The sequence below is a fragment of the Oncorhynchus mykiss genome, chromosome 17, assembly GCF_013265735.2.
Source record: "Oncorhynchus mykiss isolate Arlee chromosome 17, USDA_OmykA_1.1, whole genome shotgun sequence".
NCBI classification, from domain to species: domain Eukaryota; kingdom Metazoa; phylum Chordata; class Actinopteri; order Salmoniformes; family Salmonidae; genus Oncorhynchus; species Oncorhynchus mykiss.
This window is the reverse complement of record NC_048581.1, coordinates 1,674,467-1,701,739: the sequence shown is the minus strand read 5'-3', so window position 1 is coordinate 1,701,739 and position 27,273 is coordinate 1,674,467. Positions and strand designations below refer to the sequence as shown.

The window sequence follows — 27,273 nt, the reverse complement described above, 5'->3', positions numbered from 1 at the left end:
GGCCTTACCAGACATCAATGTAACACACACTCTGCTGTAGGGGCCTTACCAGACGTCACTGTAACACACACTCTGCTGTAACACACACTCTGCTGTAGGGCCTTACCAGACATCACTGTAACACACACTCTGCTGTGTAACACACACTCTGCTGTAGGGGCCTTACCAGACGTCACTGTAACACACACTCTGCTGTAACACACACTCTGCTGTAGGGCCTTACCAGACGTCACTGTAACACACACTCTGCTGTAGGGCCTTACCAGACGTCACTGTAACACACACTCTGCTGTAGGGGCCTTACCAGACGTCACTGTAACACACACTCTGCTGTGTAACACACACTCTGCTGTAACACACACACTCTGCTGTAGGGGCCTTACAAGACATCAATGTAACACACACTCTGCTGTAGGGCCTTACCAGACGTCAATGTAACACACACTCTGCTGGGTAACACACACTCTGCTGTGTAACACACACTCTGCTGTGTAACACACACTCTGCTGTGTAACACACACTCTGCTGTAACACACACACTCTGCTGTAGGGGCCTTACCAGACATCACTGTAACACACACTCTGCTGTAGGGGCCTTACCAGACGTCACTGTAACACACACTCTGCTGTGGGGCCTTACCAGACGTCACTGTAACACGCACTCTGCTGTAACACACACTCTGCTGTAACACACACACTCTGCTGTAACACACACTCTGCTGTAGGGGCCTTACAAGACATCAGTGTAACACGCACTCTGCTGTAGGGCCTTACCAGACGTCACTGTAACACACACTCTGCTGTAGGGCCTTACCAGACGTCACTGTAACACACACACTCTGCTGTAGGGGCCTTACCAGACATCAATGTAACACACACTCTGCTGTAGGGGCCTTACCAGACGTCACTGTAACACACACTCTGCTGTAACACACACTCTGCTGTAGGGCCTTACCAGACATCACTGTAACACACACTCTGCTGTGTAACACACACTCTGCTGTAGGGGCCTTACCAGACGTCACTGTAACACACACTCTGCTGTAACACACACTCTGCTGTAGGGCCTTACCAGACGTCACTGTAACACACACTCTGCTGTAGGGCCTTACCAGACGTCACTGTAACACACACTCTGCTGTAGGGGCCTTACCAGACGTCACTGTAACACACACTCTGCTGTGTAACACACACTCTGCTGTAACACACACACTCTGCTGTAGGGGCCTTACAAGACATCAATGTAACACACACTCTGCTGTAGGGCCTTACCAGACGTCAATGTAACACACACTCTGCTGGGTAACACACACTCTGCTGTGTAACACACACTCTGCTGTGTAACACACACTCTGCTGTGTAACACACACTCTGCTGTAACACACACACTCTGCTGTAGGGGCCTTACCAGACATCACTGTAACACACACTCTGCTGTAGGGGCCTTACCAGACGTCACTGTAACACACACTCTGCTGTGGGGCCTTACCAGACGTCACTGTAACACGCACTCTGCTGTAACACACACTCTGCTGTAACACACACACTCTGCTGTAACACACACTCTGCTGTAGGGGCCTTACAAGACATCAGTGTAACACGCACTCTGCTGTAGGGCCTTACCAGACGTCACTGTAACACACACTCTGCTGTAGGGCCTTACCAGACATCACTGTAACACACACTCTGCTGTAGGGCCTTACCAGACGTCACTGTAACACACACTCTGATGTAGGGCCTTACCAGAAGTCACTGTAACACACACTCTGCTGTAGGGCCTTACCAGATGTCACTGTAACACACACACTCTGCTGTAGGGGCCTTACCAGACATCAATGTAACACACACTCTGCTGTAGGGGCCTTACCAGACGTCACTGTAACACACACTCTGCTGTAACACACACTCTGCTGTAGGGCCTTACCAGACATCACTGTAACACACACTCTGCTGTGTAACACACACTCTGCTGTAGGGGCCTTACCAGACGTCACTGTAACACACACTCTGCTGTAACACACACTCTGCTGTAGGGCCTTACCAGACGTCACTGTAACACACACTCTGCTGTAGGGCCTTACCAGACGTCACTGTAACACACACTCTGCTGTAGGGGCCTTACCAGACGTCACTGTAACACACACTCTGCTGTGTAACACACACTCTGCTGTAACACACACACTCTGCTGTAGGGGCCTTACAAGACATCAATGTAACACACACTCTGCTGTAGGGCCTTACCAGACGTCAATGTAACACACACTCTGCTGGGTAACACACACTCTGCTGTGTAACACACACTCTGCTGTGTAACACACACTCTGCTGTGTAACACACACTCTGCTGTAACACACACACTCTGCTGTAGGGGCCTTACCAGACATCACTGTAACACACACTCTGCTGTAGGGGCCTTACCAGACGTCACTGTAACACACACTCTGCTGTGGGGCCTTACCAGACGTCACTGTAACACGCACTCTGCTGTAACACACACTCTGCTGTAACACACACACTCTGCTGTAACACACACTCTGCTGTAGGGGCCTTACAAGACATCAATGTAACACGCACTCTGCTGTAGGGCCTTACCAGACGTCACTGTAACACACACTCTGCTGTAGGGCCTTACCAGACATCACTGTAACACACACTCTGCTGTAGGGCCTTACCAGACGTCACTGTAACACACACTCTGCTGTAGGGCCTTACCAGAAGTCACTGTAACACACACTCTGCTGTAGGGCCTTACCAGACGTCACTGTAACACACACACTCTGCTGTAGGGGCCTTACCAGACATCAATGTAACACACACTCTGCTGTAGGGGCCTTACCAGACGTCACTGTAACACACACTCTGCTGTAGGGCCTTACCAGACGTCACTGTAACACACACTCTGCTGTAGGGCCTTACCAGACATCACTGTAACACACACTCTGCTGTGTAACACACACTCTGCTGTAGGGGCCTTACCAGACGTCACTGTAACACACACTCTGCTGTAACCCACACTCTGCTGTAGGGCCTTACCAGACGTCACTGTAACACACACTCTGCTGTAGGGCCTTACCAGACGTCACTGTAACACACACTCTGCTGTAGGGGCCTTACCAGACGTCACTGTAACACACACTCTGCTGTGTAACACACACTCTGCTGTAACACACACACTCTGCTGTAGGGGCCTTACAAGACATCAATGTAACACACACTCTGCTGTAGGGCCTTACCAGACGTCAATGTAACACACACTCTGCTGGGTAACACACACTCTGCTGTGTAACACACACTCTGCTGTGTAACACACACTCTGCTGTAACACACACACTCTGCTGTAGGGGCCTTACCAGACATCACTGTAACACACACTCTGCTGTAGGGGCCTTACCAGACGTCACTGTAACACACACTCTGCTGTGGGGCCTTACCAGACGTCACTGTAACACGCACTCTGCTGTAACACACACTCTGCTGTAACACACACACTCTGCTGTAACACACACTCTGCTGTAGGGGCCTTACAAGACATCAATGTAACACGCACTCTGCTGTAGGGCCTTACCAGACGTCACTGTAACACACACTCTGCTGTAGGGCCTTACCAGACATCACTGTAACACACACTCTGCTGTAGGGCCTTACCAGACGTCACTGTAACACACACTCTGCTGTAGGGCCTTACCAGAAGTCACTGTAACACACACTCTGCTGTAGGGCCTTACCAGACGTCACTGTAACACACACACTCTGCTGTAGGGGCCTTACCAGACATCAATGTAACACACACTCTGCTGTAGGGGCCTTACCAGACGTCACTGTAACACACACTCTGCTGTAACACACACTCTGCTGTAGGGCCTTACCAGACATCACTGTAACACACACTCTGCTGTGTAACACACACTCTGCTGTAGGGGCCTTACCAGACGTCACTGTAACACACACTCTGCTGTAACACACACTCTGCTGTAGGGCCTTACCAGACGTCACTGTAACACACACTCTGCTGTAGGGCCTTACCAGACGTCACTGTAACACACACTCTGCTGTAGGGGCCTTACCAGACGTCACTGTAACACACACTCTGCTGTGTAACACACACTCTGCTGTAACACACACACTCTGCTGTAGGGGCCTTACAAGACATCAATGTAACACACACTCTGCTGTAGGGCCTTACCAGACGTCAATGTAACACACACTCTGCTGGGTAACACACACTCTGCTGTGTAACACACACTCTGCTGTGTAACACACACTCTGCTGTGTAACACACACTCTGCTGTAACACACACACTCTGCTGTAGGGGCCTTACCAGACATCACTGTAACACACATTTGCTGTAGGGGCCTTACCAGACGTCACTGTAACACACACTCTGCTGTGGGGCCTTACCAGACGTCACTGTAACACGCACTCTGCTGTAACACACACTCTGCTGTAACACACACACTCTGCTGTAACACACACTCTGCTGTAGGGGCCTTACAAGACATCAATGTAACACGCACTCTGCTGTAGGGCCTTACCAGACGTCACTGTAACACACACTCTGCTGTAGGGCCTTACCAGACATCACTGTAACACACACTCTGCTGTAGGGCCTTACCAGACGTCACTGTAACACACACTCTGCTGTAGGGCCTTACCAGAAGTCACTGTAACACACACTCTGCTGTAGGGCCTTACCAGACGTCACTGTAACACACACACTCTATTGTAGGGGCCTTACCAGACATCAATGTAACACACACTCTGCTGTAGGGGCCTTACCAGACGTCACTGTAACACACACTCTGCTGTAACACACACTCTGCTGTAGGGCCTTACCAGACATCACTGTAACACACACTCTGCTGTGTAACACACACTCTGCTGTAGGGGCCTTACCAGACGTCACTGTAACACACACTCTGCTGTAACACACACTCTGCTGTAGGGCCTTACCAGACGTCACTGTAACACACACTCTGCTGTAGGGCCTTACCAGACGTCACTGTAACACACACTCTGCTGTAGGGGCCTTACCAGACGTCACTGTAACACACACTCTGCTGTGTAACACACACTCTGCTGTAACACACACACTCTGCTGTAGGGGCCTTACAAGACATCAATGTAACACACACTCTGCTGTAGGGCCTTACCAGACGTCAATGTAACACACACTCTGCTGGGTAACACACACTCTGCTGTGTAACACACACTCTGCTGTGTAACACACACTCTGCTGTGTAACACACACTCTGCTGTAACACACACACTCTGCTGTAGGGGCCTTACCAGACGTCACTGTAACACACACTCTGCTGTGGGGCCTTACCAGACGTCACTGTAACACACACTCTGCTGTAGGGCCTTACCAGACGTCACTGTAACACACACTCTGCTGTAGGGCCTTACCAGAAGTCACTGTAACACACACTCTGCTGTAGGGCCTTACCAGACGTCACTGTAACACACACACTCTGCTGTAGGGGCCTTACCAGACATCAATGTAACACACACTCTGCTGTAGGGGCCTTACCAGACGTCACTGTAACACACACTCTGCTGTAACACACACTCTGCTGTAGGGCCTTACCAGACATCACTGTAACACACACTCTGCTGTGTAACACACACTCTGCTGTAGGGGCCTTACCAGACGTCACTGTAACACACACTCTGCTGTAACACACACTCTGCTGTAGGGCCTTACCAGACGTCACTGTAACACACACTCTGCTGTAGGGCCTTACCAGACGTCACTGTAACACACACTCTGCTGTAGGGGCCTTACCAGACGTCACTGTAACACACACTCTGCTGTGTAACACACACTCTGCTGTAACACACACACTCTGCTGTAGGGGCCTTACAAGACATCAATGTAACACACACTCTGCTGTAGGGCCTTACCAGACGTCAATGTAACACACACTCTGCTGGGTAACACACACTCTGCTGTGTAACACACACTCTGCTGTGTAACACACACTCTGCTGTGTAACACACACTCTGCTGTAACACACACACTCTGCTGTAGGGGCCTTACCAGACATCACTGTAACACACACTCTGCTGTAGGGGCCTTACCAGACGTCACTGTAACACACACTCTGCTGTGGGGCCTTACCAGACGTCACTGTAACACGCACTCTGCTGTAACACACACTCTGCTGTAACACACACACTCTGCTGTAACACACACTCTGCTGTAGGGGCCTTACAAGACATCAATGTAACACGCACTCTGCTGTAGGGCCTTACCAGACGTCACTGTAACACACACTCTGCTGTAGGGCCTTACCAGACATCACTGTAACACACACTCTGCTGTAGGGCCTTACCAGACGTCACTGTAACACACACTCTGCTGTAGGGCCTTACCAGAAGTCACTGTAACACACACTCTGCTGTAGGGCCTTACCAGACGTCACTGTAACACACACACTCTGCTGTAGGGGCCTTACCAGACATCAATGTAACACACACTCTGCTGTAGGGGCCTTACCAGACGTCACTGTAACACACACTCTGCTGTAGGGCCTTACCAGACGTCACTGTAACACACACTCTGCTGTAGGGCCTTACCAGACATCACTGTAACACACACTCTGCTGTGTAACACACACTCTGCTGTAGGGGCCTTACCAGACGTCACTGTAACACGCACTCTGCTGTAGGGCCTTACCAGACGTCACTGTAACACGCACTCTGCTGTAGGGCCTTACCAGACGTCACTGTAACACGCACTCTGCTGTAGGGCCTTACCAGACGTCACTGTAACACACACTCTGCTGTGTAACACACACTCTGCTGTAGGGCCTTATAAGACATCACTGTAACACACACTCTGCTGTAGGGGCTTACCAGACGTCACTGTAACACACACTCTGCTGTAACACACACTCTGCTGTAGGGGCCTTACCAGACGTCACTGTAACACACACACTCTGCAAGGGGCAGAGTTCATAGGCTCGGCCTTAACTGGGGAGGGGAGAGGTGAGAGGGGCAGAGTTCATAGGCTCGGCCTTAACTGGGGAGGAGAGAGGTGAGAGGGGCAGAGTTCATAGGCCTTAACTGGGGAGGAGAGAGGTGAGAGGGGCAGAGTTCATAGGCTCGTCCTTAACTGGGGAGGAGAGAGGTGAGAGGGGCAGAGTTCATAGGCCTTAACTGGGGAGGAGAGAGGTGAGAGGGGCAGAGTTCATAGGCTCGTCCTTAACTGGGGAGGAGAGAGGTGAGAGGGGCAGAGTTCATAGGCCTTAACTGGGGAGGAGAGAGGTGAGAGGGGCAGAGTTCATAGGCTCGTCCTTAACTGGGGAGGAGAGAGGTGAGAGGGGCAGAGTTCATAGGCCTTAACTGGGGAGGAGAGAGGTGAGAGGGGCAGAGTTCATAGGCTCGTCCTTAACTGGGGAGGAGAGAGGTGAGAGGGGCAGAGTTCATAGGCCTTAACTGGGGAGGAGAGAGGTGAGAGGGGCAGAGATCATAGGCTCGGCCTTAACTGGGGAGGAGAGGACGGCCTTAACTGGGGGGGAGAGGACGGCCTTGACTGGGGAGGAGAGAGGTGAGAGGGGCAGAGTTCATAGGATATAACAGCTGAAACTGTGTGTCTGTAATGAGAGGGACAGAGGATCCACTATATAACAGCTGAAACTGTGTGTCTGTAATGAGAGGGACAGAGGATCCACTATATAACAGCTGAAACTGTGTGTTAGTCCTGTGTTGTTGACTGTGTTAGTCCTGTGTTGCTGACTGTGTTAGTCCTGTGTTGCTGACTGTGTTAGTCAGTCTCACTGTTGTTCATAGTCTCGGTCTTAACTGGGGAGGAGAGGAAAGAAATGAGGGCAGAGTTCACCGGATGTAACAGCAGAAACTGTGAGTGTGTGTAATGAGAAGGGCGCAATTCACAGGATGTAATAGCAGAAACCGTGTGTGTGTGTGTGTGTGTGTGTGTGTGTGTGTGTGTGATAGATGAGGAACAGTGACCAAGGAAATCAGAAGTAACAGTTAGGTCATACTTACCAGAACAGTACGAACTATCATAAATCCACCTCGATGAAATGGGTCGTAACTCGGAACACAAACACACTTGATGGCTGTTAAACATGGTTACCAAGACCATGTATGTGGTATTACTGATTGGCTATCAACTCCATCTCCTGGGTAACGATTAACCAATGATATAATATTAAACATGGTTACTAAGTCCATGTATGTGGTATTACTGATTGGCTATCAACTCTGTCTCCTGGGTAACGATTAACCAATGATATAATATTAAACATGGTTACTAAGCCCATGTATGTGGTATTACTGATTGGCTATCAACTCCGTCTCCTGGGTAACGATTAACCAATGATATAATATTAAACATGGTTACTAAGCCCATGTATGTGGTATTACTGATTGGCTATCAACTCCGTCTCCTGGGTAACGATTAACCAATTATATAATATTAAACATGGTTACAAAGCCCATGTATGTGGTATTACTGATTGGCTATCAACTCCGTCTCCTGGGTAACGATTAACCAATGATATAATATTAAACATGGTTACTAAGCCCATGTATGTGGTATTACTGATTGGCTATCAACTCCGTCTCCTGGGTAACGATTAACCAATGATATAATATTAAACATGGTTACTAAGCCCATGTATGTGGTATTACTGATTGGCTATCAACTCCGTCTCCTGGGTAACGATTAACCAATGATATAATATTAAACATGTTACAAAAGAACACAACTTCCTTTTTACTTTTATTGATATTCTGCTATTAGCAGTACTGCAGCTCTGCTGTGTGTCTCTCTGCTATTAGCAGTACTGCAGCTCTGCTGTGTGTCTCTCTGCTATTAGCAGTACTGCAGCTCTGCTGTGTGTCTCTCTGCTATTAGCAGTACTGCAGCTCTGCTGTGTGTCTCTCTGCTATTAGCAGTACTGCAGCTCTGCTGTGTGTCTCTCTGCTATTAGCAGTACTGCAGCTCTGCTGTGTGTCTCTCTGCTATTAGCAGTACTGCAGCTCTGCTGTGTGTCTCTCTGCTATTAGCAGTACTGCAGCTCTGCTGTGTGTCTCTCTGCTATTAGCAGTACTGCAGCTCTGCTGTGTGTCTCTCTGCTATTAGCAGTACTGCAGCTCTGCTGTGTGTCTCTCTGCTATTAGCAGTACTGCCGCTCTGCTGTGTGTCTCTCTGCTATTAGCAGTACTGCCGCTCTGCTGTGTGTCTCTCTGCTATTAGCAGTACTGCCGCTCTGCTGTGTGTCTCTCTGCTATTAGCAGTACTGCCGCTCTGCTGTGTGTCTCTCTGCTATTAGCAGTACTGCCGCTCTGCTGTGTGTCTCTCTGCTATTAGCAGTACTGCCGCTCTGCTGTGTGTCTCTCTGCTATTAGCAGTACTGCCGCTCTGCTGTGTGTCTCTCTGCTATTAGCAGTACTGCCGCTCTGCTGTGTGTCTCTCTGCTATTAGCAGTACTGCCGCTCTGCTGTGTGTCTCTCTGCTATTAGCAGTACTGCCGCTCTGCTGTGTGTCTCTCTGCTATTAGCAGTACTGCCGCTCTGCTGTGTGTCTCTCTGCTATTAGCAGTACTGCCGCTCTGCTGTGTGTCTCTCTGCTATTAGCAGTACTGCCGCTCTGCTGTGTGTCTCTCTGCTATTAGCAGTACTGCAGCTCTGCTGTATGTCTTACTGCTATTAGCAGTACTGCCGCTCTGCTGTGTGTCTCTCTGCTATTAGCAGTACTGCCGCTCTGCTGTGTGTCTCTCTGCTATTAGCAGTACTGCAGCTCTGCTGTATGTCTCTCTGCTATTAGCAGTACTGCCGCTCTGCTGTGTGTCTCTCTGCTATTAGCAGTACTGCAGCTCTGCTGTGTGTCTCTCTGCTATTAGCAGTACTGCAGCTCTGCTGTATGTCTCTCTGCTATTAGCAGTACTGCAGCTCTGCTGTGTGTCTCTCTGCTATTAGCAGTACTGCAGCTCTGCTGTGTGTCTCTCTGCTATTAGCAGTACTGCAGCTCTGCTGTGTGTCTTACTGCTATTAGCAGTACTGCAGCTCTGCTGTATGTCTCTCTGCTATTAGCAGTACTGCAGCTCTGCTGTGTGTCTCTCTGCTATTAGCAGTACTGCCGCTCTGCTGTGTGTCTCTCTGCTATTAGCAGTACTGCAGCTCTGCTGTATGTCTTACTGCTATTAGCAGTACTGCAGCTCTGCTGTATGTCTTACTGCTATTAGCAGTACTGCCGCTCTGCTGTGTGTCTCTCTGCTATTAGCAGTACTGCAGCTCTGCTGTGTGTCTCTCTGCTATTAGCAGTACTGCAGCTCTGCTGTATGTCTTACTGCTATTAGCAGTACTGCCGCTCTGCTGTGTGTCTCTCTGCTATTAGCAGTACTGCAGCTCTGCTGTGTGTCTCTCTGCTATTAGCAGTACTGCAGCTCTGCTGTATGTCTCTCTGCTATTAGCAGTACTGCCGCTCTGCTGTGTGTCTCTCTGCTATTAGCAGTACTGCAGCTCTGCTGTGTGTCTCTCTGCTATTAGCAGTACTGCAGCTCTGCTGTATGTCTCTCTGCTATTAGCAGTACTGCAGCTCTGCTGTGTGTCTCTCTGCTATTAGCAGTACTGCAGCTCTGCTGTGTGTCTCTCTGCTATTAGCAGTACTGCAGCTCTGCTGTGTGTCTTACTGCTATTAGCAGTACTGCAGCTCTGCTGTATGTCTCTCTGCTATTAGCAGTACTGCAGCTCTGCTGTGTGTCTCTCTGCTATTAGCAGTACTGCCGCTCTGCTGTGTGTCTCTCTGCTATTAGCAGTACTGCAGCTCTGCTGTATGTCTTACTGCTATTAGCAGTACTGCAGCTCTGCTGTATGTCTTACTGCTATTAGCTGTACTGCAGCTCTGCTGTATGTCTTACTGCTATTAGCAGTACTGCAGCTCTGCTGTGTGTCTCTCTGCTATTAGCAGTACTGCAGCTCTGCTGTGTGTCTCTCTGCTATTAGCAGTACTGCCGCTCTGCTGTGTGTCTCTCTGCTATTAGCAGTACTGCAGCTCTGCTGTGTGTCTCTCTGCTATTAGCAGTACTGCAGCTCTGCTGTGTGTCTCTCTGCTATTAGCAGTACTGCAGCTCTGCTGTGTGTCTTACTGCTATTAGCAGTACTGCAGCTCTGCTGTATGTCTTACTGCTATTAGCAATACTGCAGCTCTGCTGTGTGTCTCTCTGCTATTAGCAGTACTGCAGCTCTGCTGTGTGTCTTACTGCTATTAGCAGTACTGCAGCTCTGCTGTGTGTCTCTCTGCTATTAGCAGTACTGCAGCTCTGCTGTGTGTCTTACTGCTATTAGCAGTACTGCAGCTCTGCTGTGTGTCTCTCTGCTATTAGCAGTACTGCAGCTCTGCTGTGTGTCTTACTGCTATTAGCAGTACTGCAGCTCTGCTGTATGTCTTACTGCTATTAGCAGTACTGCAGCTCTGCTGTGTGTCTCTCTGCTATTAGCAGTACTGCAGCTCTGCTGTGTGTCTCTCTGCTATTAGCAGTACTGCAGCTCTGCTGTGTGTCTTACTGCTATTAGCAGTACTGCAGCTCTGCTGTCTTTGTTTGTCTCTGTTTGTCTCTGTTTGTCTCTGTTTATCCCGACTCTGTTTATCACGTCTCTGTTTCTCTCTGTTTATCTCGTCTCTGTGTATAAAACCTGTCCATGTTTTAACATGTTACTATTGAAACACAGTAGTCCAACTAACTGTTTAAGTGGTCTGTCATATTCGTTGTCAATCTTTGGTAAGCAGGCCGCTGTTTGAAGAGTTTCCATTCCACTTCTTTGGCGTCATCCCTAATAAAATGCTGTCACACTGCAACCTTTTTCGACATTTCACATCGTAGCATCAAGTATGTCCTGGTAGGCAAGTCTAGGCGCATTTGTTTGTTCCGTCCGCAAAATAAATCAGAGGGATTCACAGTTAAAGGGGATGTTTGGCATTATATATGTTAATATAAATAAATCAGGGAGATTCACAGTTAAAGGGGATGTTTGGCATTATATATGTTAATATAAATAAATCAGGGAGATTCACAGTTAAAGGGGATGTTTGGCATTATATATGTTAATATAAATAAATCAGGGAGATTCACAGTTAAAGGGGATGTTTGGTATTATATATGTTAATATAAATAAATCAGTGAGATTCACAGTTATAGGGGATGTTTGGCATTATATATGTTAATATCAATAAATCAGTGAGATTCATAGTTAAAGGGGATGTTTGGCATTATATATGTTAATATAAATAAATCAGAGGGATTCACAGTTAAAGGGGATGTTTGGCATTATATATGTTAATATAAATAAATCAGAGGGATTCATAGTTAAAGGGGATGTTTGGCATTATATATGTTAATATAAATAAATCAGAGGGATTCACAGTTAAAGGGGATGTTTGGCATTATATATGTTAATATAAATAAATCAGGGAGATTCACAGTTATAGGGGATGTTTGGCATTATATATGTTAATATAAATAAATCAGGGAGATTCACAGTTAAAGGGGATGTTTGGCATTATATATGTTAATATAAATAAATCAGGGAGATTCACAGTTAAAGGGGATGTTTGGTATTATATATGTTAATATAAATAAATCAGAGGGATTCACAGTTAAAGGGGATGTTTGGTATTATATATGTTAATATAAATAAATCAGAGGGATGCACAGTTAAAGGGGATGTTTGGCATTATATATGTTAATATAAATACATCAGGGAGATTCACAGTTAAAGGGGATGTTTGGCATTATATATGTTAATATAAATAAATCAGGGAGATTCACAGTTAAAGGGGATGTTTGGCATTATTTATGTTAATATAAATAAATCAGAGGGATTCACAGTTAAAGGGGATGTTTGGCATTATATATGTTAATATAAATAAATCAGAGGGATTCACAGTTAAAGGGGATGTTTGGCATTATATATGTTAATATAAATAAATCAGGGAGATTCACAGTTAAAGGGGATGTTTGGCATTATATATGTTAATATAAATAAATCAGGGAGATTCACAGTCAAAGGGGATGTTTGGCATTATATATGTTAATATAAATAAATCAGGGAGATTCACAGTTAAAGGGGATGTTTGGCATTATATATGTTAATATAAATAAATCAGGGAGATTCACAGTTAAAGGGGATGTTTGGTATTATATATGTTAATATAAATAAATCAGAGGGATGCACAGTTAAAGGGGATGTTTGGCATTATATATGTTAATATAAATACATCAGGGAGATTCACAGTTAAAGGGGATGTTTGGCATTATATATGTTAATATAAATAAATCAGGGAGATTCACAGTTAAAGGGGATGTTTGGCATTATATATGTTAATATAAATAAATCAGAGGGATTCACAGTTAAAGGGGATGTTTGGTATTATATATGTTAATATAAATAAATCAGAGGGATGCACAGTTAAAGGGGATGTTTGGCATTATATATGTTAATATAAATACATCAGGGAGATTCACAGTTAAAGGGGATGTTTGGCATTATATATGTTAATATAAATAAATCAGGGAGATTCACAGTTAAAGGGGATGTTTGGCATTATATATGTTAATATAAATAAATCAGAGGGATTCACAGTTAAAGGGGATGTTTGGCATTATATATGTTAATATAAATAAATCAGAGGGATTCACAGTTAAAGGGGATGTTTGGCATTATATATGTTAATATAAATAAATCAGGGAGATTCACAGTTAAAGGGGATGTTTGGCATTATATATGTTAATATAAATAAATCAGGGAGATTCACAGTCAAAGGGGATGTTTGGCATTATATATGTTAATATAAATAAATCAGGGAGATTCACAGTTAAAGGGGATGTTTGGCATTATATATGTTAATATAAATAAATCAGGGAGATTCACAGTTAAAGGGGATGTTTGGTATTATATATGTTAATATAAATAAATCAAAGGGATTCACAGTTAAAGGGGATGTTTGGCATTATATATGTTAATATATATAAATCAGAGGGATGCACAGTTAAAGGGGATGTTTGGCATTATATATGTTAATATATATAAATCAGAGGGATGCACAGTTAAAGGGGATGTTTGGTATTATATATGTTAATATAAATAAATCAGAGGGATGCACAGTTAAAGGGGATGTTTGGCATTATATATGTTAATATATATAAATCAGGGAGATTCACAGTTAAAGGGGATGTTTGGCATTATATATGTTAATATAAATAAATCAGGGAGATTCACAGTCAAAGGGGATGTTTGGCATTATATATGTTAATATAAATAAATCAGAGGGATGCACAGTTAAAGGGGATGTTTGGCATTATATATGTTAATTGTCGTAAACCATACAATTCGGAAAACACATTTGTTATAAAATAAACATTTTATTAGTGTTGCGATGTTATTATATATAAAGCATTATAAAGTGGGTGGTTCGAGCCCTGATTGCTGATTGGCTGACAGCCGTGGTATATCAGACCGTATACCAAAGGTATGACAAAACATGTATTTTTACTGCGCTAATTATGTTGGTAACCAGTTTGTAACAGCAATAAAGCGTCCCAGGGTGTGTGATATATGGCCAATATACCACGGCTACGGGCTGTGTTCTATCTTCTTCTTTTATTTATTTAAATGTTTTGTTTATTTTTTACTTCAGTTTATTTTAGTAAATATTTTTAGTAAATAGTAAATATTTTTCTTAGCACTTATTTTTCTTAAAAAGGCATTGTTGGTTAAGGGCTTGTCAGTAAGCATTTCACTGTAAGTCTTTATACCTGTTGGATTTTGGCGCATGTGACAAATAACATTTGATTTATCCAGGCACTCGGCGTTGGGTCATGCCTTAAGAACAGCCCTCAGCCGTGGCATATTGGCCATATACCACACACCCTCGGGCCTTATTGCTTAATCATAAAATGTGTGGTTTGCAACACTTAACAACCCATGTTAAATATAAGCAACATGAATTTTAAGTGGCTATACTATACATCTCTGGACATCTGATGAGCATTTCGCATTGAACTCACCTTTTTGACCACAGACTGTTTCGGAGGAGCAGAATTGCCTTGTTGACAACCTGCAAAGGCGTGCGATTTAGAATGATGATTTCTGGTCTGGTAATTACAAAGATCGGATGGTGACAAAACTGTTTATTTCTAGGATCTCGTCTAAGAGAATTGTGTTTTTTTTCTTCATGTTTTGATCGGCTAGAGGCACGATAGACCTGCACCAGGCTGGGAAGACTGAATCTGCAATAGGTAAGCAGCTTGGTTTGAAGAAATCAACTGTGGGAGCAATTATTAGGAAATGGAAGACATACAAGACCACTGATAATCTCCCACGATCTGGGACTCCACGCAAGATCTCACCCCGCGGGGTCAAAATGATCACAAGAACGGTGAGCAAAAATCCCAGAACCGCACGGGGAGACCTAGTGAATGACCTGCAGAGAGCTGGGACCAAAGTAACAAAGCCTACCATCAGTAACACACTACGCCGCAAGGGACTCAAATCCTGCAGTGCCAGACGTGTCCCTCTGCTTAAGCCAGTACATGTCCAGGCCCGTCTGAAGTTTGCTAGAGAGCATTTGGATGATCCAGAAGAAGATTGAGAGAATGTCATATGGTCAGATGAAACCAAAATAAAACTTTTTGGTAAAAACTCAACTCGTCGTGTTTGGAGGACAAAGAATGCTGAGTTGCATCCAAAGAACACCATACCTACTGTGAAGCATGGGGGTGGAAACATCATGCTTTGGGGCTGTTTTTCTGGGACCAGGACGACTGATCCGTGTAAAGGAAAGAATGAATGGGGCCATGTGTCGTGAGATTTTGAGTGAAAACCTCCTTCCATCAGCAAGGGCATTGAAGATGAAACGTGGCTGGGTCTTTCAGTATGACAATGATCCCAAACACACCGCCCGGGCAACGAAGGAGTGGCTTCGTAAGAAGCATTTCAAGGTCCTGGAGTGGCCTAGCCAGTCTCCAGATCTCAACCCCATAGAAAATCTTTGGAGGGAGTTGAAAGTCCGTGTTGCCCAGCAACAGCCCCAAAACATCACTGCTCTAGAGGAGATCTGCATGGAGGAATGGGCCAAGATACAAGCAACAGTGTTTGAAAACCTTGTGAAAACTTACAGAAAACGTTTGGCCTCTGTCATTGCCAACAAAGGGTATATAACAAAGTATTGAGATAAACTTTTGTTATTGACCAAATCCTTATTTTCCACCATCATTTGCAAATAAATTAATTAAAAAATCCTACAATGTGATTTTCTGGATTTTTTTTTTCTCATTTTGTCTGTCATAGTTGAAGTGTTACAGGCCTCTTAGCTGCGGTACTAATTACAGGCCTCTCTCATCTTTTTAAGTGGGAGAACTTGCACAATTGGTGGCTGACTAAATACTTTTTTTGCCCCACTGTATATATACACACACACACATGCTGTCATCAAGGCAAAGGGGGGAACTTTGAAGAATCTAGAATATGTTTTGATTTGTTTAACGCTTTTGAGTTTTTTTGGTTAAGTGGGTAGTCAGTACCAAGGGTAGTCAGTACCAAGGGTAGTCAGTACCAATGCCAAGGGTAGTCAGTACCAAGGGTAGTCAGTACCAAGGGTAGTCAGTACCAAGGGTAGTCAGTACCAATGCCAAGGGTAATAGGTGCCAAGGCCAAGGGTAGTCAGTACCAAGGGTAGTCAGTACCAAGGCCAAGGGTAGTCAGTACCAAGGCCAAGGGTAGTCAGTACCAAGGGTAGTCAGTACCAATGCCAAGGGTAATAGGTGCCAAGGCCAAGGGTAGTCAGTACCAAGGGTAGTCAGTACCAAGGCCAAGGGTAGTCAGTACCAAGGCCAAGGGTAGTCAGTGCCAAGGCCAATGGTAGTCAGTACCAAGGGTAGTCAGTACCAAGGCCAAGGGTAGTCAGTACCAAGGGTAGTCAGTACCAAGGGTTGTCAGTTCCAAGGGTAGTCAGTACCAAGGGTAGCCAGTACAAAGGGTAGCCAGTACAAAGGCCAAGGGTGTTCATGTCCCAAATGGCTCCCTATTCCCTACATACTACTTTTAACCAGAGCTTTAACTTGGTCTGTTTCATGCCTCACTCTGCCTCTCCTCTCCCAGCAGCAGCAGTCCTGTTGTTTCTGATGGATAGAAACTCTGTGTGTGTGTGTGTGTTTGTATTTCCCTTCTGATAAGAAACTCTCCCTTCCTCTGAGTAAACACGTACCACTCAGAGTCGGGGGGAGCTGGATGAGTGAAAAAGAAGGAAGAGGTAGAGAGTGAGCTTGAAAAAGTTAGAGGAGAGAGGGCAGAGGGATTGAGGGAGGGAGGGAGAGAGGGCAGAGGGAGTGAGGGATGGAGGGAGGGATGTAGAGAGGGAGGGAGAGAGGGCAGATGGAGGGAGGGAGGGCAGAGGGAGATAGAGAGGGCGAAGAGAGGGAGATAGAGAGGGCAGAGGGAGGGAGAGGTACATCTGAGAATCTGACTGAACACTACTTGAATGCACCATTAACAGAGACATTATAAACTCCTGGAATATAAGTCCCAAACAGCACCCTATTCCCGATGTGGTGCAAGGCCACTGGTCAAACGTAGTGCACTATATAGGGAATAGTGTGCCATTTGGGACAAGTATAAGAGGAGGAGGAGGGCTGACATTACAGAGAGGTAGTTCAGGAATGTTGTGTGTGTTCAGATCTAATCAACTTCCTCAGTTCTGTTTAGCTCTCTGGCACACAAATATCATACCGCCCAATAATGCTAACCTCCCCTGTTATTGTAATGGTGAGAGGTTAGCATGTTTTGGAGGCATATGATTTAAAATGTTAACCTCCCCTGTTATTGTAATGGTGAGAGGTTAGCATGTCTTGGAGGTATAGGATATGAAATGCTAACCTCCCCTGTTATTGTAATGGTGAGAGGTTAGCATGTCTTGGAGGTATAGGATATGAAATGCTAACCTCCCCTGTTATTGTACTGGTGAGAGATAAGCATGTCTTGGAGGTATATGATATAAAATGCTAACCTCCCCTGTTATTGTAATGGTGAGAGGTTAGCATGTCTTGGAGGTATAGGATATGAAATGCTAACCTCCCCTGTTATTGTAATGGTGAGAGATAAGCATGTCTTGGAGGTATATGATATAAAATGCTAACCTCCCCTGTTATTGTAATGGTGAGAGGTTAGCATGTCTTGAGGGTATGATATTTGTGGGTCTGTAACTTTCTCACTCTCCACAATCATGGTACCGTCCATATGAATGTAGAAGTGTTTAGAAACACATTATATTCTTATTTACAATAAAAGAGACTCTAAAGCAACACATTATTTACCACTGATTTCTATTGGGCACGACATTAGCTGAAACAACCAAAACAAACAGCAAATATATCCAACAAGATTGTAGAGTCATAAGCTTTATGTGATCATCTGGTGCTCGGAATATGGGACCAAATATTTACTACTTTAATACACATAAAGGTGAATTTGTCCCAATACTTTTGGTCCTATAAAAAGGGGGATACTTTGTAAAAAAAAAAGTGCTATAATTTCTAAACGGTTCACCAAATTAAAGCTGACAGTTTGCAGTTTAACCTCGTAGTCGTTAATCCAAAGTGCTGAAGTACAGAGCCAAAACAACTGAACATGTGCCCCTGTCCCAATACGTTTTGTCCACATACACCGAGTGTACAAAACATTAGGAACACCTGCTCTTTCCCAAATGTAACCGGTCTATAAAACTGTAGGATATATGTAGACTGAGTATGTTCTACTCTTCTCTCCACCGAGTGTACAAAACATTAGGAACACCTGCTCTTTCCCATATATAACCGGTCTATAAAACTGTAGGATATATGTAGACTGAGTATGTTCTACTCTTCTCTCCACCGAGTGTACAAAACATTAGGAACACCTGCTCTTTCCCATATATAACCGGTCTATAAAACTGTAAGATATATGTAGACTGAGTATGTTCTACTCTTCTCTCCACCGAGTGTACAAAACATTAGGAACACCTGCTCTTTCCCATATATAACCGGTCTATAAAACTGTAGGATATATGTAGACTGAGTATGTTCTACTCTTCTCTCTACCGAGTGTACAAAACATTAGGAACACCTGCTCTTTCCCATATATAACCGGTCTATAAAACTGTAGGATATATGTAGACTGAGTATGTTCTACTCTTCTCTCCACCGAGTGTACAAAACATTAGGAACACCTGCTCTTTCCCATATATAACCAGTCTATAAAACTGTAGGATATATATAGACTGAGTATGTTCTACTCCTCTCTACACTGAGTGTACAAAACATTAGGAACACCTGCTCTTTCCATGACACAGACTGACCAGGTGAAATCTATGATCCCTTATTGATGTCACTTGTTAAATCCACTTCAGTCAGTGTAGATGAAGGGAGGGGAGGACAGGATAAAGAAGGATGTTTAAAGCCTTGAGATATTAGAGACATGGATTGTGTATGTGTGCCATTCAGAGGGTGAATGGGCAAATCTATTTAAGTGGCTTTTGAACAGGGTATGTTAGTAGGAGCCAGACGCACCGGTTCATGTCAAGAACTGCAACGCTGCTGGGTTTTGGTAAACTCAGTGTAGAACTATGATTAAAAAAACACAGAAACTAAAGTAATTTGGGTAAGTAACCTGCTACCTTTCAATAGAATGGGCTCATGTTTCATTGAAATGTACAGCTGTGTGTCATCCACATAGCAGTGAAAGTTAACATTATGTTTTCGAATGACATCCCCAAGAGGTAAAATATATAGTGAAAACAATAGTGGTCCTAAAACGGAACCTTGAGGAACGCCGAAATTTACAGTTGATTTGTCAGAGAACAAACTATTCACAGAGACAAACTGATATCTTTCCGACAGATAAGATCTCATCTCCCTCTCTCTCCCCCATCTCCCTCTCCATTTCTCTCTCCATCTTTCACTCACCTCTCTGTAGCCTGTACTGTCACACAGAAATATGTTTCTGGTCTCTGGGGAGGAACAGAACAATGCTTTTCTTGAGCTTTTTGGGAAATTCCAAACCAATGACACCGACAGGAACCTACTACACCCCCCCCCCCCCCCCCCCCCATCCTCTCCCCCCTCACTGCCCTTATAGAAGCAGGAGAGAGAGAGAGAGAGAGGAGGAGGAGGAGGAGGAGGGGGGCGGATCGTTGGGGAGTTTCCAGTCAAAATGATTCAGCTCACCTAACAGAGTACAGTGTCCTTCACTGAGGGACGCTCAGGGATTATTACGGGGAATGGAGATTGTAATACTTGTTTCATTATTGTCTCTGTATTGTGACTTCACCGGTAAGTTAGACTTCTGGTCTAGTACAATGTTGTGATACAGGTGCTTGGTAAATTAGACTTCTGGTCTAGTACATCGTTGTGATACAGGTGCTTGGTAAATTAGACTTCTGGTCTAGTACAATGTTGTGATACAGGTGCTTGGTAAATTAGACTTCTGGTCTAGTACAATGTTGTGATACAGGTGCTTGGTAAATTACATTCTACTGAGATTACATCGGGAATTGTTCTAAAATGGTCGTACCATTGATCATTTAGCTATTTGATTTTAGGATTCCTGTAATTATCCCCCCAAAAATATTTAAAAGGGAATATATATTTAACTTTTGACACATATTTAACCCCATTTTTTGGGGGGGGGACGGGGGGACGGGACACCGCAATGTATTTATAGTTTGCCTGAGAGTTTCCCGTTTCCATAGTGATGTCATAGCAGTTTGTTTACCAAAAGGTTCAGACGCCACAGACGGAAGTTGGCACATCGCCGGTACCGACTTCAGACGAGTCCCGTGGGGCTTGTGAGGGTCGTAGAGCAGAACGGGGAACACATTCATATTCGTGAGAGTCTCATCGTTCCACTGTAGCTCTGCCACTTTCCACAGCAGATGCAGAATGACGACAAAAGGCGGATGCAGTAGACTGAGACGCAGCCCACACAAAAAAAAGCTTCAACAGACATATTTTGATGGGGATTTTATTACTATATCAAATAGATTGACGCAATCGACTCCGAATAGCTTAGGTGTTTTTCTGTTTCGTTTTTCTATTTTAGTACTTTATTTATTTAATATGAAGTATTTTGAAATGGATAAATTGATAAATTGGAAAGCCTGTGTGTTTCGTGGTACTTATTAGGGCAGAGTGAAATAGTATTTGGAGTCCAAAGATTCTGTGTGGATCTGGCTGTAGGCCAGTGTATGTGTGTGTGTGTGTGTGTGTGTTTGGCGTCACAGAGCACAATGGTAGGAAGAGGAGGATCCAGATGTTGTCTGTGTTGCCATAGTGATAACTAGAGGTCATTAGAAGCATGGGGTCTGCTAGTACGGGAGATGTACTGTAGCATGGTGTGTGTGTGTGTGTGTGTGTGTGTGTGTGTGTGTGTGTGTGTGTGTGTGTGTGTGTGTGTGTGTGTGTGTGTGTGTGTGTGTGGCAACTTCTGGGTTATGGAGTGTAACATGTAGTTGATTAACATACAGATAGATAAACATTAGACAATAATATTGTCCCGTTTGGTTTGAACAATAAAATCAACAATGACAGAACAATAAAGTTTTCACTTGACCTTGGTCTTCCAGATGCTGAGTGCCTGGTGGTCAGTCCTGCCAGGCTGGTGGTGAAGTATGGAGACCCAGCCTCATCTAACTGCAGCTCAGATACCCCTGTAGAGATGGGCTGGGAATCCACCCAGGGAGGGACGGGTCTAACAGACAAGGAGGTGAAGATCCTAAACTGGAGGGTGGACAGGTAAGAGAGGCAGACTTGTTACACAGCTGAGACTTTTAAAACACCTTTATAGTTTGACTTTACTGTTATGTGTCTTCGATGGTCTTTAATGAAGGTTTTACTGTTATTTTAGACATTTATCCATCTCTTGTGTTGACTTCTGTTTTTTTATTTTCATTGATTTATTTTAAATGCAGTTTAAATATTCCATTTGATTTGACAGTTTGACTGACTGGAAGATCAAACCTTCATGCTTCACAGACGGAGGCCAGTGTGAGAAACAGCTGGACATCACAGTTTATAGTGAGTGACATCTCTCTCTTATCTTCTCTGGTGTTTCTGAATGTATTCTTAGTATGGCTCTGCACTGTTAATCACTGTGTGTTTCCATTCCTCCACAGAGCTTCCAGACAGTGTCTCCATCAGCTACAGGAAGTACCCTGATCCGATGGTTGAGGGGCATCAGTACCTGCTACAGTGTCTTGTCCAGAACATTGCTCCTATTGGGAGACTCAGGGTGACCTTCTACAAAGTCAATACCACTGGTGAACAGACAGAATTAGACACACAACAGAAAGCCAAGGACAACATCAACACACCAGAGAATGGGACCTACACCCTGGACTTCACCCCTGGTAGAGATGATGACGGGGCCCAGTTGTTGTGTTCAGCCATGTTGGATCTGGGACCAGAGGGACCCCAACCTCCTCCTGTAATGGACTCAAACCGCCTCAACATCAACGTGCACTGTGAGTCCTTCTGGTTCTCTGTCTACACACATTTAGTACAACCGTTAGTTAGACACCAGACGAGTCATGACGTTGACGGATGCTGTTTTCACTTCATTTTCTCTCATTAATCAACTTGTTTCTCTCTCTCTCTCTCACTCACTCACTCACTCACTGTCCCCCCTCAGACAAGCCTCAGATCACTATGAGTCCTGGATGTTTCTCCATGAGCATCACGGAGGGCGACACCCTATCACTTAACTGTAGTGCAAATGGTAACCCTGCCCCCTCCTACAATTGGTTGCTCCCCCAAGCCGACCCCAACACCATGGAAGAGAGATCCGTAGTGACCATCACCGACATTGCCAAGTCTCACTCTGGAGATTACACCTGCTTCGCCATCAACCCCCTGGGAAACAGCACCTGTACTGTTAACGTGGAGGTCACAGGTGAGACAGATGGTTGATTGGTTGGATGGATGATTGGTTGGATGGTTGATTGGTTGGATGGTTCATTGAATGATTGGTTGGTTGGATGGATGATTGGTTGGATGGTTGATTGGTTGGATGGATCATCGAATGATTGGTTGGTTGGATGGATGATTGGTTGGATGGTTGATTGGTTGGATGGTTCATTGACTGATTGGTTGGTTGCGTGGAAAGTATTCAGACCCCTTGACTTTTTCCAAATTGTGTCACTTTACAGCCATATTCTAAAATTGATTAAATTGTTCCCCCCCTCATAAATCTGCACAGAATACCCCATAATGACATCATAATACCCCATAATGACATCACAATACCCCATAATGACATCACAATACCCCATAATGACATCACAATACCCCATAATGACATCACAATACCCCATAATGACATCACAATACCCCATAATGACGTCACAATACCCCATAATGACATACAAAAACAGGTTTTTAGACACTTTTTGCAAATGTATAATAAATACAAAACTTTTTCACATTTACGTAAGTATTCAGAACCTTTACTCAGTACTTTGTTGAAGCACCTTTGGCAGCGATGACAGCCCCGAGTCTTCTTGGGTATGACGGTACAAGCTTGGCACACCTGTATTTGGGCTCCCGAGTGGTGCAGCGGTCTAAGGCACAGCATCTCAGGCTCTAAATCTCAGAGTGAAAAACTCAACGAACATTTATGAAAGTTCAACCAAGTTTATTCTGCCCAGAGGGTCAATACATCTGCATTCAGACAACACATGTTTACAAGGCCTGATTGGTGGAGTGCTGCAGAGATGGTTGTCCTTCTGGGAGGTTCTCCCATCTCCACAGAGGAATTCTAGGGCTTTTTCAGAGTGACCATCGGGTTCTTGGTTACCTCCCCAACCAAGGCCCTTCTCCCCTGATTGCTCAGTTTGGCCGGGCTACCAGCTCTAGGAAGAGTCTTGGTGGTTCCAAATTCTTCCATTTAGGAATGATGGAGGTCACTGTGTTCTTGGGGACCTTCAATGCTGCAGATAATCTTTGGTACCCTTCCCCAGATCTGTGCTTCGACACAATCCTGTCTCGGAGCTCAATGGACAATTACTTCGACCTCATGGCTTGGTTTTTGCTCTGACATTCACTGTCAACTGCGGGACCTTATATAGACAGGTGTGTGCCTTTCCAAATCATGTCCAATCAATTGAATTTACCACAGGTGGACTACAATCAAGTTGTAGAAACGTCTCAAGGATGATCAATGGAAACAAGATGCACCTGAGCTCAATTTTAACTCTCACAGCAAAGGGTCTGAATACTTATGTAAATTAGGTATTTGTTTTTTATTTTTAATAAAATTACTACAAATTCCAAAAACCTGTTTTTGCTTTGTCATTATGTGGTATTGTGTGTTGACTTCTGAAGGCTGTAACATAACAAAATGTCAAATGGTCTGAATAAATTACAGTGCCTTCGAAAAGTAATAATTTACATTTTGCAAAATCAAAATTACGTGTCAAATCAAATTCAATTAGTAATATTTAGGTATTTCTGTTTTTTATTTTTAATAAGTATTAAAAATATATTTAAACTGTTTTCGCTTTGTCATTATGGGGTATTGTGATGTCATTATGGGGTATTGTGATGTCATTATGGGGTATTGTGATGTCATTATGGGGTATTGTGATGTCATTATGGGGTATTGTGATGTCATTATGGGGTATTGTGATGTCATTATGGGGTATTGTGATGTCATTATGGGGTATTGTGATGTCATTATGGGGTAATGTGTGTAGATTGATGAGGGTATTTTGATGAGGATATATTTTTTTTATTGAATCCATTTTAGAATAAGGCTGTAACATAAAGTGTAACATACCAAAATATATCATAACAAAATGTGGAAAAAGTCAAGGGATCTGAACACTTCCTGAATTCACTGCATCTCCCTTCCTCTCCTCCTCTCTGCCCCATCTGCATCTCCCTTCCTCTCCTCCTCTCTGCCCCATCTGCATCTCCCTTCCTCTCCTCCTCCTCCTCCTCCCCTCTGCCCCATCTGCATCTCCCTCTCCTCTCTTTCTACTCTCCTGCCCTGTAGTGGACTACCTGCCCATCATTGCAGGGCTGGCTGCAGCTGTGGTGGTGATCCTCTTGGTTGTCTCCTGTTTCACCTACTCCTCTTACTATAAACACAGGCGCATGGGCCACTACCAGCTGAAAGACATGTTGCCACGACAACACAAGAACAAACACGTGGTGCAACACAACGGAATGGACCAGTCCTTTATGTAGAGGAGGGGTTGGGGTTCAGAGCATGTGAGCAGAGGTTGGAAATCGTGATGAGTGGGTGTGGCTCTCCACGTCCTTTCCTACCGCTTCCTCACAGAAAAAAAAACACTGCTCCAAAATCGCTCCATTCATTTATATCACAATTTAAATCACAATTTAATCTATTTTTTGACTACCTGGACCTTCCAATTGTTTTTAAGTATTGAAACCAAACAATATGGATCTGAATGAAAGGTATTTGAATAAACATGAAATGATGAACATGATTTTAAAAAAAATGGTAATTGTAAACTTTATTTAACTTGTCAAGTCAGTTAAGGGAGTTTTTCCTAGCCACTGCGCTTCTAAACCTGCATTGCTTGCTGTTTGGGGTTTTAGGCTGGGTTTCTGTACAGCACTTTGAGACATCCGCTGATGTACGAAGGGCTATATAAATACATTTGATTTGAGTTAAGAACACATTCTTACTACAAACCCGGATAACGCTGGGATAATTGTGCGCAACCACTGCCGGTTGTGATACAGCCTGGAATCGAACCAGGTCTGTAGTGACGCTTCTATCAATGAGATGCAGTGCCTTAGACCGGACCTAATTTCAAATAGGCTACATGTCATATTAAACAGCATATAAACACTAAGTTGGTCAGGAGCCTGAGAAGGAACCAAAATTAATTATTTAGGTTAGATTATTTCAATTATTTCCAGGCTATAGCCTACAAAGAAATACATTGTGAACACAGTAGCCTGGTAGGGACCAGAGTATGTGAGCGATGCTGCAACGGAGCAGAGCGTGCTCAATTTGACTGGATCGTGGAGCGAGATTCCCAAAGGCTGGAGCGTCGGGTCTTCTCCAATTTCGCTCCAGTAGCACTCACTTCAGCTCAGGGCGCGCCCGGCCCAGCATGCATTTGTAGTCTACGTGTGTGCTGCTAATAGCCCCTTGCTTTAGCTACTGTCATGGAGTTCACTAAATATGTTTTATAAATAAACTGATTAAACACACAGGTGCTAAATCAAGGTGACTTACAAAGATGAGGACCAAGAGCAAGAGAGGGAGTGCGGAAACTGTTATGTGTCACCATCTGCTGGTATGGTGCTAAACTGGTAGGTTATATACCGGGTGCCACCTGCTGGTATGGTGCTAAACTGGTAGGTTATATACCGGGTGCCACCTGCTGGTATGGTGCTAAACTGGTAGGTTATATACTGGGTGCCACCTGCTGGTATGGTGCTAAACTGGTAGGTTATATACCGGGTGCCACCTGCTGGTATGGTGCTAAACTGGTAGGTTATATACCGGGTGCCACCTGCTGGTATGGTGCTAAACTGGTAGGTTATATACCGGGTGCCACCTGCTGGTATGGTGCTAAACTGGTAGGTTATATACCGGGTGCCACCTGCTGGTATGGTGCTAAACTGGTAGGTTATATACCGGGTGCCACAATTAACACTATTTGACGTTTCAAATTAGCTTGTTGACCAATCAGGACCTGAAAATTGCGTTCATAATTTTTTTTAACGTAGTTATTACACATTGATTACACAATCACTCGCACTTCAAATGTCACAACGATTCATCGTTACGTATTGTTATGATGCTGGTAAAGTTGTCTCGCGCACCGACAGTGCTGGGGCCTGTTGCACAAAAGTAGAATTAAGACATCCGGGATAAATGACTCAGCTGAGCTCAATGAAGCCAAAACATGTGCGTCCAGGCTTAATTGGTTGCACAAAGACCAAGCCAGGATGAGCAGACACGGATTCATTAAGCCAGGTGAAACCAATCCTGGATAGGTGCGCGCTCACGGCTCACTCAAATAGACCCCGCCACAGATCACAGATTAACTGATTTACCATGGCAACTAGAGCCGCGTACTTTTCCCCGTCGGAAGCACAAATCCTCATGGAGGCATACGAGGAGGTAAAAGATATAATTAAGAAGAAAGGCAACACCGCCACAGTGATAAAGCAAAGAGAAAAAGCGTGGCAAAGTATTGCAGACCGCCTGAATGCGTAAGTAGTGCACAATTA

The 27,273-nt window shown here is 44.6% G+C and overlaps 1 protein-coding gene across 3 annotated transcripts in view; it reads left to right on the top strand.

Annotated features, from left to right (window-relative positions):
- Nucleotides 1–27,273, top strand: part of LOC110495018 (vascular cell adhesion protein 1) — a 75,538-nt gene that overhangs the window by 30,954 nt on the left and 17,311 nt on the right. For all 3 annotated transcript variants that reach the window (XM_036948534.1, XM_036948533.1, XM_036948535.1), the window contains exons 6-9: nt 21,624–21,792; nt 21,995–22,074; nt 22,173–22,520; nt 22,688–22,948. In XM_036948534.1, the coding sequence (XP_036804429.1) occupies nt 21,624–21,792; nt 21,995–22,074; nt 22,173–22,520; nt 22,688–22,948 (858 nt within the window). The remainder of the gene's footprint in view (nt 1–21,623; nt 21,793–21,994; nt 22,075–22,172; nt 22,521–22,687; nt 22,949–27,273) is intronic.